This window comes from Carcharodon carcharias, chromosome 14, assembly GCF_017639515.1.
Source record: "Carcharodon carcharias isolate sCarCar2 chromosome 14, sCarCar2.pri, whole genome shotgun sequence".
Taxonomy (NCBI): domain Eukaryota; kingdom Metazoa; phylum Chordata; class Chondrichthyes; order Lamniformes; family Lamnidae; genus Carcharodon; species Carcharodon carcharias.
In genome coordinates this window covers 79,130,377-79,147,680 of record NC_054480.1, presented here as the reverse complement: position 1 = coordinate 79,147,680, position 17,304 = coordinate 79,130,377, and the positions used below count along the sequence as shown (strand labels likewise).

Here is a 17,304-nt window from a genome sequence, read left to right as displayed (position 1 = left end):
AGAAACGGCTGAAGGCACTGGATAAAGACTATGGGTCCTGATCAGAATCCTGGCAATAGTACTGAAGACTTGTGCTCCAGTACTAGCTGCACCCCTGGACAAGCTGTTCCAGTACAGCTGCAACACTGGCATCTATGCAACAAAGTGAAAAACTGCCCAGATATGTCCTGTCCATAAAAAACAGGAATAATCCAGACCAGCCAATTACCGCTTCATCAGCCTTCTCTCGATCATCAGCAATGTGATGGAAAGCGTTGTTGACAGTGCTATCAAGTGCACTTACACAGTAACAACCTGCTCACACTCATGCTCAGCTTGAGTTCTGCCAGGGCCATTTGACTCCTGACCTCATTACAGCCTTGGCCCAAACATCGATTAAAGAGCTGAAATCCAGAAGTGAAGTGAGAGTGACTGCCCTTGACATCAATGTAGCATTTGACTGAGTGTGGCATCAAGAAGCCAGGCAGTGTTGAAGTCACTGCGAATCGGGAAAAACTCTTTACTGTTTGGAGTCATGCCTAGCACAAAGGAAGATGGAGGTTGTTGGAGGCTAATCACCTCAGTCCCAGGCAGTCGCTGCAGGAGTTCCTCAGGGTAGTGTCCTAGGCCAATCATCTTCAGCCGCTTCATCAATGACCTTCCTTCCATCATAACGTCAGGCGTGGGAATGTTCACTGATGATTGTACCATGTTCAGCACCATTCACGACTCCATAGTTACTGAAGCAGCTGGTGTCCATATGCAGCAAAACCTGGACAATGTGCAGACTTGGTCTGATAAGTGGCAAGGGACATTCACATCACATAAGAGCCAGGCAATGACCATCTCCAACAAGAGAGAGTCTAATTATCTCCCCTTGACATTCAATGCCATTACCATCGCTGAATCCCTCAATATCAATATCCTGGAGGTTACCATTGATCAGACACTGAACCAGCTGTATAAATACTGTGACTACTGGAGCAGATCAAAGGCTGGGACCTCCAAGGCGAGCAACTCACCTCCTGACTCCCCAAAGCCTATCCACGCTCTGCAAGTCAGGACTCTGATGGAATACCCTCCATTGCTGGGATGAGTGCAGTTCCAACAACACTCAAGCAGCTCATCACCATCTAGCGCAAAGCAGTTCACTTGATCAGCACTCCATCCACAAACATTCACTCCCTTCACCACCGATACAAAGTTGCAGCAGTGTGTACTATCCACAAGATGCACTGCAGCAACTCACCAAGGTTCCTTCAATAGCACCTTCCAAACCTGTGACCTCCACAAGCTAGAAGGACAAGGGCAGTAGATGCATAGGAACTCCGCTACTTGCAAGTTCTCCTCCAAGCGACACATCATCTTGACTTGGATCTACATCGCCGTTCCTTCATTGTCGCTGGGTCAAAATCCTGGAACTCCCTCCCTAAAAGCACTGTGTACCACATGGATTGCAGCAGTTCAAGAAGGCAGCTCACTGCCACCTTCTCAAGGGCAATTAGGATGGGCAACAATGCTGACCTTGCTGTCAATGCTCACATTCCCTGAACAAATGTCTCTATCTGTGATTCTATCTTTATGTGTATTATAGCTGTTTCTGAGCCTGTATTTCTACCTGTAGCTTTACTTTACTGTCCTAATTTTGTAAAGATACAGTTACACATATAGACAGAGGTACATTTCCAGACATTGTTACAGTTTTAGATGCATATAGGGGTAGAGATACAAAGGGTAAGTTTAAACTAACCCACCCAATGGAAAGATGGGAGAATCAGATTGGATCAGCCAATTTATACCCCATCTGATTTAACCCTCCACCAAAGCTAAGAGAAAGTAAAATGATCCGATGGCCCAATCCCATCCACTTTTTGCTAAAGAGGTTGGATTAAAATTACCCTCAATGACTCAGGTGTCAATATGAATACAGGTGAAGATATAGATTTGGGCACAAGTACAAAGGAAAATAGCTACCGGCATACAGATGGAAACAGAGGTTCAATACAAGCGGATCTTGCTAGTTAAAATTTTTTCCACAGTGCAAAGGTAGGATAGCCAAGAGTGCCAGAGTCTGAATCTTACCGGCTGTTGTCTGCACAAATAGCTGGAGGCCCAGGTTATTATTTGGATTCACCACCCAATGATTACTTGTGGCTGTAATATCGAATACCAGCCACCCTTCTTCTGCACCCCAGATAGTCCTAGAGTCCAGGGGAAACAATTCGGACTCACTGAAAGAAAATAGAAGGAAATTATGCAAATTCCTGGTAGCTTGTGGAAAAGAAATGTCCGCTTCAACTGATTCTGAATTTATTTGTGGATTGTTCAGATCTTCATATTTTATCTAATATACACATTGCTCAGTGGGAATTGGTAGAGAAGTCTACTAACTGGAGTCATACCAAGCAATAAGGAAGATGGTTGTGGCTGTTGGAGGCCAGTCATCTCATTACCAGGACATCACAGCAGGATTTCCTCAGGATAGTGTCATAGGCCCAATCAACTTCAGCTGCTTCATCAGTGACCTACCTCCAACATAAGGTCAGAAGTGGGGATGCTCACTGATGATTGCACAGTGTTCAGTACCATTTGAAGCTCCTCAGATACTGAAGCAGCCTCTGCCTGCATGCAGCGAGACCTGGAGAACATTCAGGCTTGAGTTGATAAGTGGCAAATGACATTCATGCCAGACATATGTCAGGTGATGACCATCTCCAACAAAAGAGAATCTAACTATCTCCACTTGACGAAAAGTAAGATACTGTGGATACTGGGAATCTGAAATAAAAACAGAAAATGCTGGAAATGGTCAGGCAGCATCTGTGGGAGAGAACAGAATTAACAAACAGAGAGATCTGTGTGTCCTTCTACATGAATCACATATGTTAGCATGCAGCTACAGAAAGTATTTAGGAAGACAAATGGAGTATTGGCCTTTAGTGCCAGTGCAATAGTATCCTTGCTACAGTTCTACAGGCATTGGTGAGACCGCGCCTGGAGTATTGTGTAGAATTTTGATTTCCTTACTTAAGGAGGGCTATACTTGCATTGGAAGCAATTCAGAGAAGGTTCACTAGACTGATTCCTGGGATGAATGGGGTTGTCCTGTGAGGAAAGGTTGAGCAAGTTGGTCCTATGCTAATTGGAGTTTAGAAGAATAAGAGGTGATATTATTGAAGCATAGAAGTTTCTGAGGGAAACAGAGAGTGCTAGAAAAACTCAGCAGGTCTGGCAGCATCTGTGGAGAGAGAAATGGAGTTAACATTTCGAGTCCAATATGAGTCTTTGAAGATGCTGCCAAACCTGCTGAATGTTTCCAGCACTTTCTGTTTTTATTTCAGATCTCCAGCATCTGCAGTATTTTGATTTTATTTAAGTTTCTGAGGGGCTTGACAGGCTAGATGCTGAGAGGGTGTTTCCCCTTATGGGGGAATCTAGATCTAGGGGGCACAGTTTAAAAATAAAGGGTCTCCCTTTTAAAATGGAGATGAAGAGGAATTTCTTCTCACAGATGATCATCAGTGTTTAGAATTCTCTTCCCCAACAAACAGTAGAGGTTGTTTTATTGATTATATTCAAGGCTGGGTTCAACAGATTTTTGATCTATAAGGGAGTCAAGGGTTATTGGAGGCAGGCAGGAAAGTGTTGAGGCTACAGTCAGATCAGCCATGATTTTATTGAATGACAGAGCAGGTTTAATGGCCTATTCCTGCTCCTGTTGCTTATGATCTTATTTCAAAACATTAACTCTGCTCTCTCTCCACAGTTGCTGCCCGAACTGATGAAAATTTTGAGCATTTCCTGTTTTATCACTCCTTGCTTTTCAATCATATTACTATCGCTGAATCCCCCACCATCAACATGAATATTGACTAGAAACTTAACTGAACCAGCCAAATAAATATTCTGACTACAACAACAGATCAGAGGCTAGGAATTATGCAGCGAGTAACTCACTTCCTCACTTCCCAAAGCCTGTCCACCACCTTAAGATCATGAGTCAGTGTGATGGAATACTCTTCAATTGCCTGGAATGAGTGCACCTCCAATAGAAGCTCAATGCCATTCGAGACAAAGCAGCCCACTTGACTGGCACCTCACCCACTACCTTAAACATTCACTCCACCACCGACGTACAGCGGCAGCAGCGTGTACCATCTACAAGATGCACTGCAGCAACTCACCAAAGCTCCTTAGACAGCAACTTCCAAACCTATTACCTCCACCACATTGAAGAACAAGGGCAGCCGAAGGGAATAATACCAGTTGCAAGTTCCCTTCCAAGTCACACAGCATCCAGACTTGGAACAATATCATTGTTACTTCACTGACTGCATTGTAATGAGGTCTGAGACATAGAATCCAGGTTATCTTGGGTCTCATTATTCAGCTGCAAACCAATATGGCCCAGGAACTGATATACACTTGCCCCTGCACAGACAGAAAAATTGTCGCGCTGGAATTTCTAATTCATTCACTGTTTTATTTGATATAGCTGCCCTTGAGAAGGTGGTGGTGAGCTGCCTTCTTGAATGGCTGCAGTCCATGTGGCATAGGTACACCCACAGTGCTGTTAGGAAGGGAGTTCAGCATTTTGACCCAGTGACAGTGAAGAAACAGCAATATAGTTCCAAATCAGGATGGCGTGTGGTTTGGAGGGCAACTTGGAGGGATGTTCCCATGCATCTGCTGCCCTTGTCCTTCTAGGTGATAGTGGTCGTGGGTTTGGAAGGTGATGTCTAAGGAGCCTTGGTGAGTTGCTGCAGTGCATCTTGTAGATGTAGATACTTGTAGATACTGCTGCCACTGTGCATCGGTGGTGGAGGGAGTGAATGTTTAAGGTGGTGGTTGCGGTGCTAATCAAACGGGCTGTTTTGTCCTGCATGGTGTCGACTTTCTTGTGAGTTGCTGGAACTGCACTCATCCAGGCAAGTAGAGAGTATTCCATCACACACCTGATTTATGCTTTGTCAATGTCGGAGAGTCTTTAGGGAGTCAGGAATGAGTCAGGAGTACACAGAATTCCCAGCCTCTGACCTGCTTTTGTAGCCACAGTATTCCTGGTCCAGTGCAGTTTCTGGTCAATGGTAACCCCCCCAGGATGTTGATAGTGGGGGATTCAGTGACGGTAATGCCTTTGAATGTCAAGGGGAGATGGTTAGATTCTTTTGTTGGAGATGGTCATGGTATTTGTGTGACATGTATGTTACTTGCCACTTATAAGTCCGAGCAAGGACATTGTCCAGGTCTTGCTATTATATGGACACAGAAAATATACACCTGGTACCTAATAAATACCCAGTATCTGATATACACCAGCATCTGAAAAATGTCCAGAAACTGACATCCAAATAGATCCTGATATACCCCAAGTATCTGATATACGGATAGTTCCTGATATACACACGGTACCTGATATACAGCAGTACCTGACATTTCCCAGTAGTTGGTATAGATTATGTGATTATTGCCCAGTACCTGACATAACCCAGTACCTGATGTATACCCAGTAACTGATATACACTCAGTATTTGGTCTAGATCCAGGACCTCATAAGATCATAAGAAAGATAATGGCTGATTTAATTGTGGCCTTAACCCCACTTTCCTGCCTGCCCCCCATAACCTTTGACTCCTGTGTAGATCAAAACACAGCCTAACACAGCCTTGAATATATTCAATGATCCAGCCTCCACTGCATGTTAGGGAAGAGAATTCCAAAGTCCAACTACCCTCTGAGAGAAGAAACTCCTCCTCATCTCATCTTAAAAGGAGACCCTTTATTTTAAAAATCTGTCCCCCAGTTCCTGATTCCCCATGAGAGAAAAGTTCTCTCAGCACCTACCCTGTCAAGCCCCCTCAGAATCTTATATGTTTCAATAAGATCTTAACATAGTATTGTCAACATACTTGTATATCTGACACTCTGCCCCTCATTTAGTTCAATAAAGAAATTGTAAATAGCTGAAGTCCAAGCATTTATTCTAGTGGTACACCAACCAGAAAATGACCTGTTTATTCTTACATAATAAAAACAAAAAAATGCTGGAAATACTCAATATCAGACAGCATCTGTGGAGATAAACAGAGTTAATGGGCTGGAATTTCGTGTTAGAGGTGGGTAGCGGAGTTGGGAAATTTCCCGGCTTGATGCACCCGCTTTGGGATAAAAGTGCCTAGAAAGGTGCCCACCACCCCTGGAAACACTTCAGATGCAGCCACAGGGGCTGCTGATTATATCCTAATGGTTCCTGATATACATTTGGTACTTGATTTTCACATGTTTTTTTGATTTATGCCCAATATGTCACATACATCTGATATACAAATAGATCCTGATACACCCAGAAAGGAAAATTAATTGAGCCTAGTTTTTGGGCATGGTTGTCATAATTTGCAATCTGCCTGCACCCATTCCCGTCCAGGCAGATGGTACGGAAATTTTGTGCTGCTTCCTCATTTCCATGATTTCTGCGTGTAGCCTGTGTTGCTGACTGGTTGCATGTACAACAGGGGCCTTTACAGTGTGCGAGGCTAGGATGTGTTCCTGCTAGCCTCTAACTCTTAAAGTCAGCCTGTCCTTCTTAAAGGGGCATTCCACTAAATCAAAAGAGGATGCAGCTGACTGACCAGCCTGTCTATGTCCTCTTGAAGTCTATCACTATCCTCCTCACAGTTCACAATACTTACATCAACAAAGTTTGAAATTGTGGCCTACACAGCCAAGTCTAAACCATAAATATAGATCAAGAAAAGCAGTGGTCCTAGTACCAACCCCAAAAAACAACCATCCACCACTAAAGCTGGGTTGGAGGGTGAGCTGTGAGGAGGATGCAGAGATGCTTCAGTGTGATTTGGACAAGCTGAGTGAGTAGGCAAATGCATGGTAAATGCAGTATAATGTGGATAAATGTGAGGTTATCCACTTTGGTAGCAAAAACAGGAAGGCAGATTATTATCTGAATGGCTATAAATTGAGAGAGGGGAATGTGCAACGAGACCTGGATGTCCTCGTACACCAGTCGCTGAAGGTAAACATGCAGGTGCAGCAAGTGGTAAAGAAGGCAAATGGTATGTTGGCCTTCATAGCGAGAGGATTCGAATATAGGAGCAGGGATGTCTTGCTGCAATTATACAGGGCCTTGGTGAGACCACACCTGGAATATTGTGTGCAGTTTTGGTCTCCTTACCTGAGGAAGGATGTTCTTGCTATAGAGGGAATGCAGCGAAGGTTTACCAGACTGATTCCGGGGATGGCGGGACTGACAAATGAGGAGAGATTGAGTCAGTTAGGATTATATTTGCTGGAGTTCAGAAGAATGAGTGGGGATCTCATAGAAACCTATAAAATTTTAACAGGACTAGATAGGATAGACGCAGGAAGGATGTTCCCGATGGTGGAGTCCAGAACCAGGGGTCACAATTAGAGGACATGGGGTAGACCATTTAGGACTGAGATGAGGAGACATTTCTTCACCCAGCGAGTGGTGAGCCTGTGGAATTCGTTGAGGCCAAAACATTGTATGTTTTCAAGAAGGAGTTAGATATAGCTCTTGGGGTGGAAGGGATCAAAGGGTATGGGGAGAAAGCAGGAGCAGGCTATTGAGTTGGATAAAAGCAAAATACTGCAGATGCTGGAAGTCTGAAACAAAAATAAAAATAGCTGGAAAAACTCAGCAGGTCTGACAACATCTGTGGAGAGGAATACAGTTAATGTTTCCAGTCCGTATGACTCTTCATCAGAACTGAGGAAAAATAGAAATGAGGTGAAATATAAGCTGGTTGAGGGGGGTGGGACAGGTAGAGTTGGATAGAGGGCCAGTGATAGGTGGAGGCAAAAAAGAGATTGCTAAAGATGTCAAAGACAAAAGGACAAAGGGGTGTTGATGGATGGTGGTGATATTAGCTAAGAAATGTGCTAATGATGACATTAAGGGTAGAAAGCAGAACAAGCAAGAGACAGATAGCCCTCGTGGGGGTGGGGTGGGGGGAAGGAATCGAAATGGGCTAAAAGGTGGAGATGAAACAATGGATGGGAATACATTTAAAAATAATGGAAATAGGTGGGAAAAGAAAAATATATTTAAAAATATAAATAATTAGAAAAAGGGGAATCGGAAAGGGGATGGGGATGGAGGAGAGTTCATGATCTGAAGTTGTTGAACTCAATATTAAATCCGGCAGGCTGTAAAGTGCCTAATCGGAAGATGAGGTGCTGTTCCTCCAGTTTGCGTTGAGCTTCACTGGAACACTGCAGCAAGCCAAGGACTGACATGTGGGCATGAGAGCAGGGTGGTGTGTTGAAATGGCAAGTGACAGGGAGGTCTGGGTCATGCTTGCGGACAGACCGAAGGTGTTCCGCAAAGCGGTCGCCCAGTCTGCGTTTGGGAGCAGCGAATGCAGTAGACTAAATTGAGGGAAGTGCAAGTGAAGTGCTGCTTTACTTGAAAGGAGTGTTTGGGCCCTTGGACAGTGAGGAGAAGGGAAGTAAAGGAGCAGGTGTTGCACCTTCTGCGGTTGCATGGGAAGGTGCCATGGGAGGGGGTTGAGGTGTAGGGGGTGATGGAGGAGTGGACCAGGGTGTCCCAGAGGGAATGATCCCTGCGGAATTCCGCTGAGGGTGGGGGGAGTGAAGGGAAGATGTTTTTGGTGGTGGCATCATGCTGGAGTTGGCGGAAATGGCAGAGGATGATCCTTTGCATGTGGAGGCTTGTAGGGTGATAAATGAGGACAAGGGGGACCCTATCATGGTTCTGGGAGGGAGAGGAAGGTGTGAGGGCGGATGGGCGGGAGATGGGCCAGACACAGATGAAGGCCCTGTCAACGACGGTGGGTGGAAAACCTCGGTTAAGGAAGAAGGAAGACATGCCAGAGGAAATGTTTTTGAAAGTGGCATCATCAGAACAGATGCGATGGAGGCGAAGGCACTGAGAGAATGGGATGGAGTCCTTACAGGAAGCGGGGCGTGAGGAGCTGTAGTCGAGGTAGCTGTGGGAGTTGGTAGGCTTGTAATGAATATTGGTGGACAATCTATCACTAGAAATTGAGACAGAGAGGTCAAGGAAGGGAAAGGAAGTGTCAGCGCTGGACCATGTGAAAATGATGAGTTGTATGATTAGCCATGATCATGATGAATGGTGGAGCAGGCTCGAGAGACCGAATGGCCTCCTCCTGCTCCTATTTTCTATGTTTCTAGGTTACTCTATTCCCTATCACTCAGCCAGCCTCATATCCATGCTGCCACAGTCCCTTTTATTTTATGGGATTTAATTTTGCTGACAAACATTATGTGGTACTTTATTCAAAGCTGTTTGGAAGTCCACATACACCACATCAACTGCATTATGATTAACTCATTAATGATCTCTGTTAGCTCATCAAAAAATTCAGTCAAGTTAGTTAAACACAATTTAGCTTTAACAAATCCATCCTGGCTTTCCCCAGTTAATCCATACTTGTCCAAGTTTCTTAATTTGGTCCCAGATTATCGTCTCTAAAAGCTTTCCCACCAGCAAGGTTAAACTGACCGGTGTGAAGTTGCTGGACTTAGCCTTACACCCTTTTTAAACAATGGTATAACATTTTCAATTCTCCTGTCCTCTGGCACCAACCTGTATCTAAGGAGGATCGGAAGGTTATGGCCAGTGCCTCTGCAGTGTCCACCCTTACTTTCCTCACTTTCCTCAGGTGAACCTGACCCTATTCTGGTGTCTTATCAACTTTAAGTACAGCTAGCCTATCTAATACCCTCTCCTTGGAAATTTTATCTCAACCAGTGTCTCAACTACCTTCTCTTCCACTATAACTTTCATGACATCTTCTTCCTTGGTAAAGACTGATACAAAGTACTCATTTATTACCTGAGCTATGCCCTTTGCCTCCATACATAAATCCCCTTTTTGATCCTGAACTGACTGACTCCTTGTTTTGTCTTTCTTTTACTATTTATATGCCTGTAGAAGACTTTTGGATTCTCTTTCATGTTAGCTGCCTGTCTCTTCTCATGCTCCCTCTTCATTTCTTTTATTTCCTTTTTCAATTCCCCTCTGAATTTTTTTATATTCAGCCTGGTTCTCAACCTGACATCTGTCAGATGTAATTGAAACCAAAAATGCTAGAAAAACTCAGCAAGTCTAGCAGCATCTGTGGAGAGAGAAACAGTTAATGTTTTGAGTCCGTATGATGTCTTCAGAGCTGAAGGTAAAAATGTGATGGATTTTATATTGTTTAAGAGGGGGTGGAGCAGGTGGAGCAAAATAGAAGGTCAAGGATAGGTGGGAGCTCAGGAGATATTTGGCAATGATGCCATAGACACAAGATACAGGGAGTATTAATAATAGAGTTAAAGATTAAAGAAGGTGCTGATAGTGGCATAAAGGTAAGAGCAGAATGTGTTAATAGCAGAACAAGGGTCAATGCTCTGTGAAAGCAAAACATAAGCACAATTGTCTGGTGCCCCTATGGAAGAGGGGGGAGGTTGAGGGGAGAAAAATGGATTAAACGCATGTCCGTCCTTGGCCTGTTGTGATGTTCCAGTGAAGCCCAATGCAAACTGGAGGAACAGCTCCTCACCTTCCAATTGGGCACTTAACAGCCTTCTGGACTTAACATTGTGTTCAACAACTTTAGACCATCCTCCATTTTGATCCTCTTTTAAGTCCAATTTTTTTTTTTACCCCCAATCCCCCCACCGGATCATCTGTCACTTGTTTTAATGTTTTGCTTTCACATGTCGCGGATCCTTGTTCTGCTATTAACACATTCTGCTATCTTACCTTTGTGCCACTATCAGAACCTTCTTTAGTCTTTAACATTACCAATAACACTACCTTTACCTCGTGTCCATGACATCTTTGTCAAATCTCTCAGTGAGCTCTGAACTATCCCTGACCTATTTTTCTCTACCTGTTCCACCTCCTCCTACACAGTATAAAATTCATCATATTTCTACCTCTTTTCAGCTCTGAAAAAGAGCCACATGGACTTTAACTCTTGTTTCTCCCTCCACAGATGCTGCCAGATCTGCTGAGCTTTTCCAGCATTTGCTGTTTTTATTTCAATTTCCAGGATCTGCAGTAGCTTTAATCTGACAGATGCACCCCTTTCCCATTTATCTTATTCCCTATTTCTTTCATTATTCAGTGAGCTCTGGCTTTGTTTTGTCATATCTTTGCCCCTTCGGGGAATGCACCTCAATTGCCCTTAAACTATACCTTTTTTAAAGGCAGCCCATTATTCAGTTACAGTTTTGCCTGACAATCTAAGATTCTGATTTATCTGGGTCAGGCCTGTTCTCACACCATTGAAATTGGCCCTACCCCAATTTTTACTCAGGATTGCTCCTTGTCTCTTTTTCTATAGCTAACCTAAATTTTATGATACCATCATCACTGTCCTCTAAACATTCTTCTCCTGCCATTTGATTCACTTGACCCACCTCATTCTGCAGAACTAGATGCAGTAATACCCCATTCCTCATTGAGCTGGAAACATACTGATCAAGAAAATTCTCGTGAATACAATTCAGAAACTCTTTCCCTTCTCTGTCCTTGACACTGAATATCTTAACATAGACTAGGATAGCAATAAAGACTCCAATTATAACTACTCTAGAATTTTTGCACCTCTCTGTAATTATCTTGAACCTTTGCTCCTCTATATATTCCCCTCCAGTTGTTGGCTTAATATAAGCATTTAAGGAACAGGAGCAGGAACAGCCCATTCAGCCCCTTGAGCCTGCTCCAGCATTCAGTAAGACCATGGCTGATCTAATTGCGGCCTCAACTTCACTTTCCTGCCTGTTCCCCGTTTCACTAAGAGTCCTTTGTTAGTCAAAAATCTAACTCTATGTTGAATATACTAATGCCCCAGACTCCACTGCTCTCTGGGGTAGAGAATTACAAAGATTAACAACCCTCTGAGGGAAGAAATTCCTCCTCATTTCTATCTTAAATGGGAGACCCCTTATACTGAAAAGATGTATAGAATACACCCCAGTTGTATAAAGGTGACTCTATTGTTTCTTAGCTCTAACCAAATAGATTTTGTCCTTGTCTCCTCTAGGACATCTGTCCTTTCCAGCACTGTAATATTCTCCTTCGTCAATACTGCCACCCCTCCTCCTTTTCTTCCTTCCCTATCTTTCTTGAACACCTTTTCTCTTGGAATATTTAGTACCCAGTCCTGCCCATTTTTGAGCCAGGACTCTATTATAGTTGCAACATCGTATTCCCTCATAGTTATTTATGCCTGCATCTCACCAATCTTACTTACTACACTCTAAACATTCACATACAAGCGCAGCAAATCTAACCTCGACCTTATTGCATTCCCTCTTATCCTGACCCCACCTAAAACCTTAATATTTGTTACTCTAGTGCTATCCGTCTCTCCCAATTGTTTGTGCTCAGATGTGCTGCGCCCCTTAGAGAAGCCAGCTTGGTTGACATTAAAGATGGTCTCTACTTGTAGAGATATGCATTACAGGATAAGATGCTCAAAGATCTTAAAGCACACAGGAAGTATAGCTGTTTGGTAGTATAGAACTTGAGTATTGCTGAAAAAAGAAACATGTCGAAGCTTTTGGTCTTACACTCATCAGGACAGTTTGCAAGAATACCAATATGAAGGGGAAAACAACAATTTATACTGTATGAGAAGAGAGTGCTGATTGGTTGCCAAGTGGACTCTGATTGGTAGAGGTGTTGCCATGGAGAATGCATTAGTGATGGTGACTGGCAGTTAACTGCCAAACATTGTTGTAATTTAAACCAGGCAGCTTGACCCTTGATTGGTCAAGGCATTGCCCTGAGGAATGAGTCAGCAAATGGTTGTCACTTATTTTGTTTAGCTGAAACATGCACAATGTGTACACGTTCTTTCTGTCTGCAAAGAACAGGGCCCTGTGTATTAATATATGTAACTTCCAATACGCGCAAATGTGCCACACTGCAAGCCCAACTGACAATCCTAAATTGGTTGTCAGCACACTGAGGATTATTTAGTAATTATTATCCAATTGCGGAACACATCTAATGTTGGACACTGCGTTTTGAGTTTTGCAAGCATGGGCTGGTTGGGTGGTCTGTACTTTGCCCATCCGGCATACAGCAATACACAGAAAGCAGTGAAATCAGTCGATAACTGGCCGCCAATGTGAGATTTTTTTCCTGGTTTTGGAATGCCATATGCCACACCCTCGGGACTGAGTTTGAGCTGATGATTCTTGTGTAGAACTGAGTCAGCCAGGCACAAGCACAGGGGTCAATCTGCTGCAGGAATTTTGGTGTGATGTTGTCATATCCCACTGCTTCGCCACATTTCAGGCCTCTTAATGCTTTTGCCAGTTCTGTGATCTTGAAGGGATCAGGAATCTTGTATTCTGCATGTTGCTAGTACTGATTTTTCAGTTTGTTATAGGTAATGCATTTTATTTTCTTTTCCAATGGTGTCCTTGCTATATGGAACAGATGACTAGGAACTTGGTTCAGGATGAGTGATGGGCGACTTTATGTAGGTGATTTTTTGGCTGCTCCAAAATGGCGAATTGGGCTCCAGCACTTCCGACTGAAATGAGTGAAATTGAGCCCTGTTGTCTTTTACCCCCATCTTGCGTGACATGCAGCATTGAGAGATTTGATGAGATGATTTGCTATATCAGGGTCACCAGATGACTCATGTTCCTTTAGGAGTTCATCTAGGCATGGGATGTAAGTGGGTCGATAGCCACGAGGGATGGCTGTCCACAAAAGCGCTTCTCTGATTCTTCCACAGGTATATAATGAATAGGTACAGTTACAATGATGTGGTCCAAGGTATCGCTGTATTTTGGCCAATCTACTTTATGGAAGTTTCATCACATCATCTTTGCACTGCGGATGACTGGAAGGCAAATGCCAATGTGAATGAACGATAGCCTGTGTTGATTATGTGGCAAGTCAACCAGGATTAGACACTGTGCTGGTTGGGGATAACCATCAAAGGAATTGACCCAGCACTGGTCAAGTGAGTAATTCTGACTCCATCTGGCTCAATAAAATGTCCCTTATTGCTTGGGGTCACTTATCAGGGAGAGGATGTTTCTGGAGCTCCACTGTAGGAGCTGTTCACCATCATTTATCAAGTTCTGGCATTCACCACCTACATTGAAAATGGCTTCCAAAAGAATCTGAAGACAGGCATAATGCTACTGGACCTCACAGCTGCCAATGGTATACAGTGTGGCACACTGGCCCTGCTCTTAAATATGTCCAGAATTTTTCCAACCTGGATCAGACAGTTGTTGAAACACTCCTTCACAACAGACAATTCAGAGTCCACTCTGGGCAACGGAGCAGTGCATGGAGAAGACAGGTCAACAGACTACCATGGGGCTAGCCCCAACCCTGTTTAACATATATACAAATGACCTGCGAGCAACCACGTCTCACTATGCTGATGACATCTGTTATACCATCATAGCTCCATTCTTCTGCATTCTGGGCTAGATTCTTGATAAAGACGTTACAAAGTTGACTGACTATTGCAGCACATGGTGTCTCACATTAAATCCCTCCAAAACCATATTCATACTATCCCACCTCCACAATGCCAGTGCCAAAAAAAAAATTATATATCTACATGGATGGCCAGAGACTAAAGCATGATCCCAACCCAATATACTTGGGGGTGACTCCAGATAGGACTCCATGCTTCCGGGAACATTTGAAGAAAACAGCAGCAAAGGTCAAAACCAGAAACAACTGATTACCCAAACTTGCTGGATCTATGCAGAATGCTGCTGCCACAATACCCTGGACCTCAGCACCTGCCCCATCATGCTTCGCAGCAGTATTTGTGCACCTGTCTGGCAGAGGTCATTATACACACATGTTTTGACACTCATTTGAATTCAACAATGCACATCATAACTGGAATCCCTGCTCAACACCCCTCCTCTGGCTTCCTGTCCTTACAAATATCATGTCTCCACTCCGCTGATTGATGAAAACCCGCAAGCTGGTCAAAACCATCCATGCTGCACCTCACTTACTACTCCACGATAACCCGTTCAACCCACCCACTGCTGGCCTTCCATCTCGGTGCCCCATATGGAGCACCCTTCCTGACAAGATCTGTCAGCAGACATCCTTTCGATCAAGGAATGGGAAGTCAATAACAAAGTTCCTTGTGACAAACCCCATCTGTCAAATGACAGGCTTTGAGCTACCATGGCGACAGTGTCCCTTGCTATGTAGGTTCAGGACAGACCAGGGCCCCTGTACAGCTAAACCTCCACTGCTGGGGCCTCATTACAAACCCCTTATGCACTTGTGGAAAGACACTTTCAATGCTGCACATTACCGATGAGTGTCCCATCTACAAACTAAGTTACGGACTAATCACCCTAAACTCAGCAAATGAGGTGGCTATCGCTTGGCTTCTGGGATTTGCATTCACTACGTAAAAAATAAAATTGGTTGTGCACTTTGTTTTTCCTTTCTAGTGTTACCCCCTGGACGCCACTGCCAAGTTAGTTTAAAACCATCCCAAACCACCTCACAAGAATATTGATTGCAGCTCTGTTTAGATGTAATCCATCCAGTCTACACAAGTCCTATCTCCTGCTTAACAGATCCCAATATCTAAGGACTCTAAAGCCCTCCTTCATACACCACATCTCCAGCCATGCAATCATCTGTTGTATCCTATTTTGATATTCATTACATGTGGCACCGGGAGTAATTCAGAGGTTGCTGCCTTTGAGGTCCTTCTGACTAATTTCTTTCTTTGCTCCTTAAAATCTGATTGCAGGACCTCATCCTTCTTTCTACTTGTGTCATTGATACTGTTATGGACCATAACCTCTGACTATTCACCCTGTCTTCCCCCACCCCCACCCTCCCTTAGGGTGCAGTCACTCAGGGACGTTCTTGACACTGGCACTGGGGAGGCAATATACTATCCTGGATTCACTTCTGCAGCCACAGACACACCAATCTTTCCCCATCTAGAGAGTCCACTATCACTATAGCTTTTCCAATCTTCCTCCTGTCCACCCCCCGCTTCTATAGCTGGTCCCTTGGTCTAGACTCTAGGGACTAGGCTGTAGTCCCCAGATGAACCATCACTCTCACCTGTATTCAGAACCATCTGAAGTGCAAAATGCACTCTGGAGAATCCTGCACTACCCCCATTACTATTTGTTTGTCATCCATTCCATCTCTGCCTGCACACCCTTAAGCTATGGGTGATCACATCCAGAAACGTGTTATTCATGTCACACAGCCTCATAGATGCACGACAGTGACACCAGCTGCTGCCCCATCTCTGAAACCTGGAGCTTGAGCTACTTGAGCTGATGACACTTCCTGCACATGTGGTTGTCCAGGTCACAAGAAATGTCTTGGAGTTCTCACATGGAAGAGGATATGTACTCCATAGGACTGAGATGCCTTGCCATGCCTCCATTTATTATACTAACTGTAATTCACGGAAATAAACTAAATATTTACATCAAACAACATTATTATTGTCATGGACAGAATTTACGGGCAGGATATTGAGGTTGGCAAGGTGGGGGCAGGGCCTCCCGACGTCACCCTGCTCATTTCGATTTTCAGGTCGGTGGGGGCTCAGCCAAATCAGCTGTGCACCCGCCAACCTGTCAACGGCCAATTGAGGCCATTTAAAAATTAATTAAACTAGTTAAAGGACCTGCCCGTCCAACCTTAGGGTTGGCGAGCAGGCTGGGAGCCCTGGCGGGCTTCAGAAAAAGCATGAAACCTCATGCACGGGCGAGATATTTCATGTAGGTTTTTAAAAATTTAATAGAAGTTTAATTAAAAGTGATGGACATGTCCCAACTCATGTGACAGTGTCACATGAGGGGACATGTCAGGGAAATTTTATTTTTCTACATTTAACATTTTTAATTTGGCGCCAGTCTTCCTGATCTTAGCCTCAGGAAGATGAGTGCACTCTTTCATGAGCATGCGCAATAGATCGCACTCTCAGCTTAGGGAATCCCAACCCCCCCGCCTGCACAGGGAGCACATAGCGCTACCTGGCAGACATCATGCTGGGCGGGCCTTAATTGGCCCACCCAGGTAAAATGGCAGCGCAACCCCAATCGGGGGTGCTGATCGGAGGCGTGCCCGCACGCGCCCGCTCTTGAACTTCCACCTTGCCAGAGAGAAAATTCTGCCCCGTGTATTTTCTTACTGCCCGTGATCAGTGTGTTTTGTATGTGAGGGGTGTGTGTTTTCTTACCCTCAGAGTGATTGTCTGGATTTGAATAATTCCAACAGCAAGCTTTTTGTGAAGTTTAAAGTAAGGAAGGTTATTT

At 44.1% G+C, this 17,304-nt stretch overlaps 1 protein-coding gene across 1 annotated transcript in view; it reads right to left on the bottom strand.

Moving 5' to 3' along the window:
- Window positions 1-17,304, bottom strand: part of bmp7b (bone morphogenetic protein 7b) — a 171,324-nt gene that overhangs the window by 18,729 nt on the left and 135,291 nt on the right. Inside the window, exon 3 of the mRNA XM_041204552.1 lies at window positions 2,062-2,210. Coding sequence (XP_041060486.1) covers window positions 2,062-2,210 — 149 coding nt within the window. The remainder of the gene's footprint in view (window positions 1-2,061; window positions 2,211-17,304) is intronic.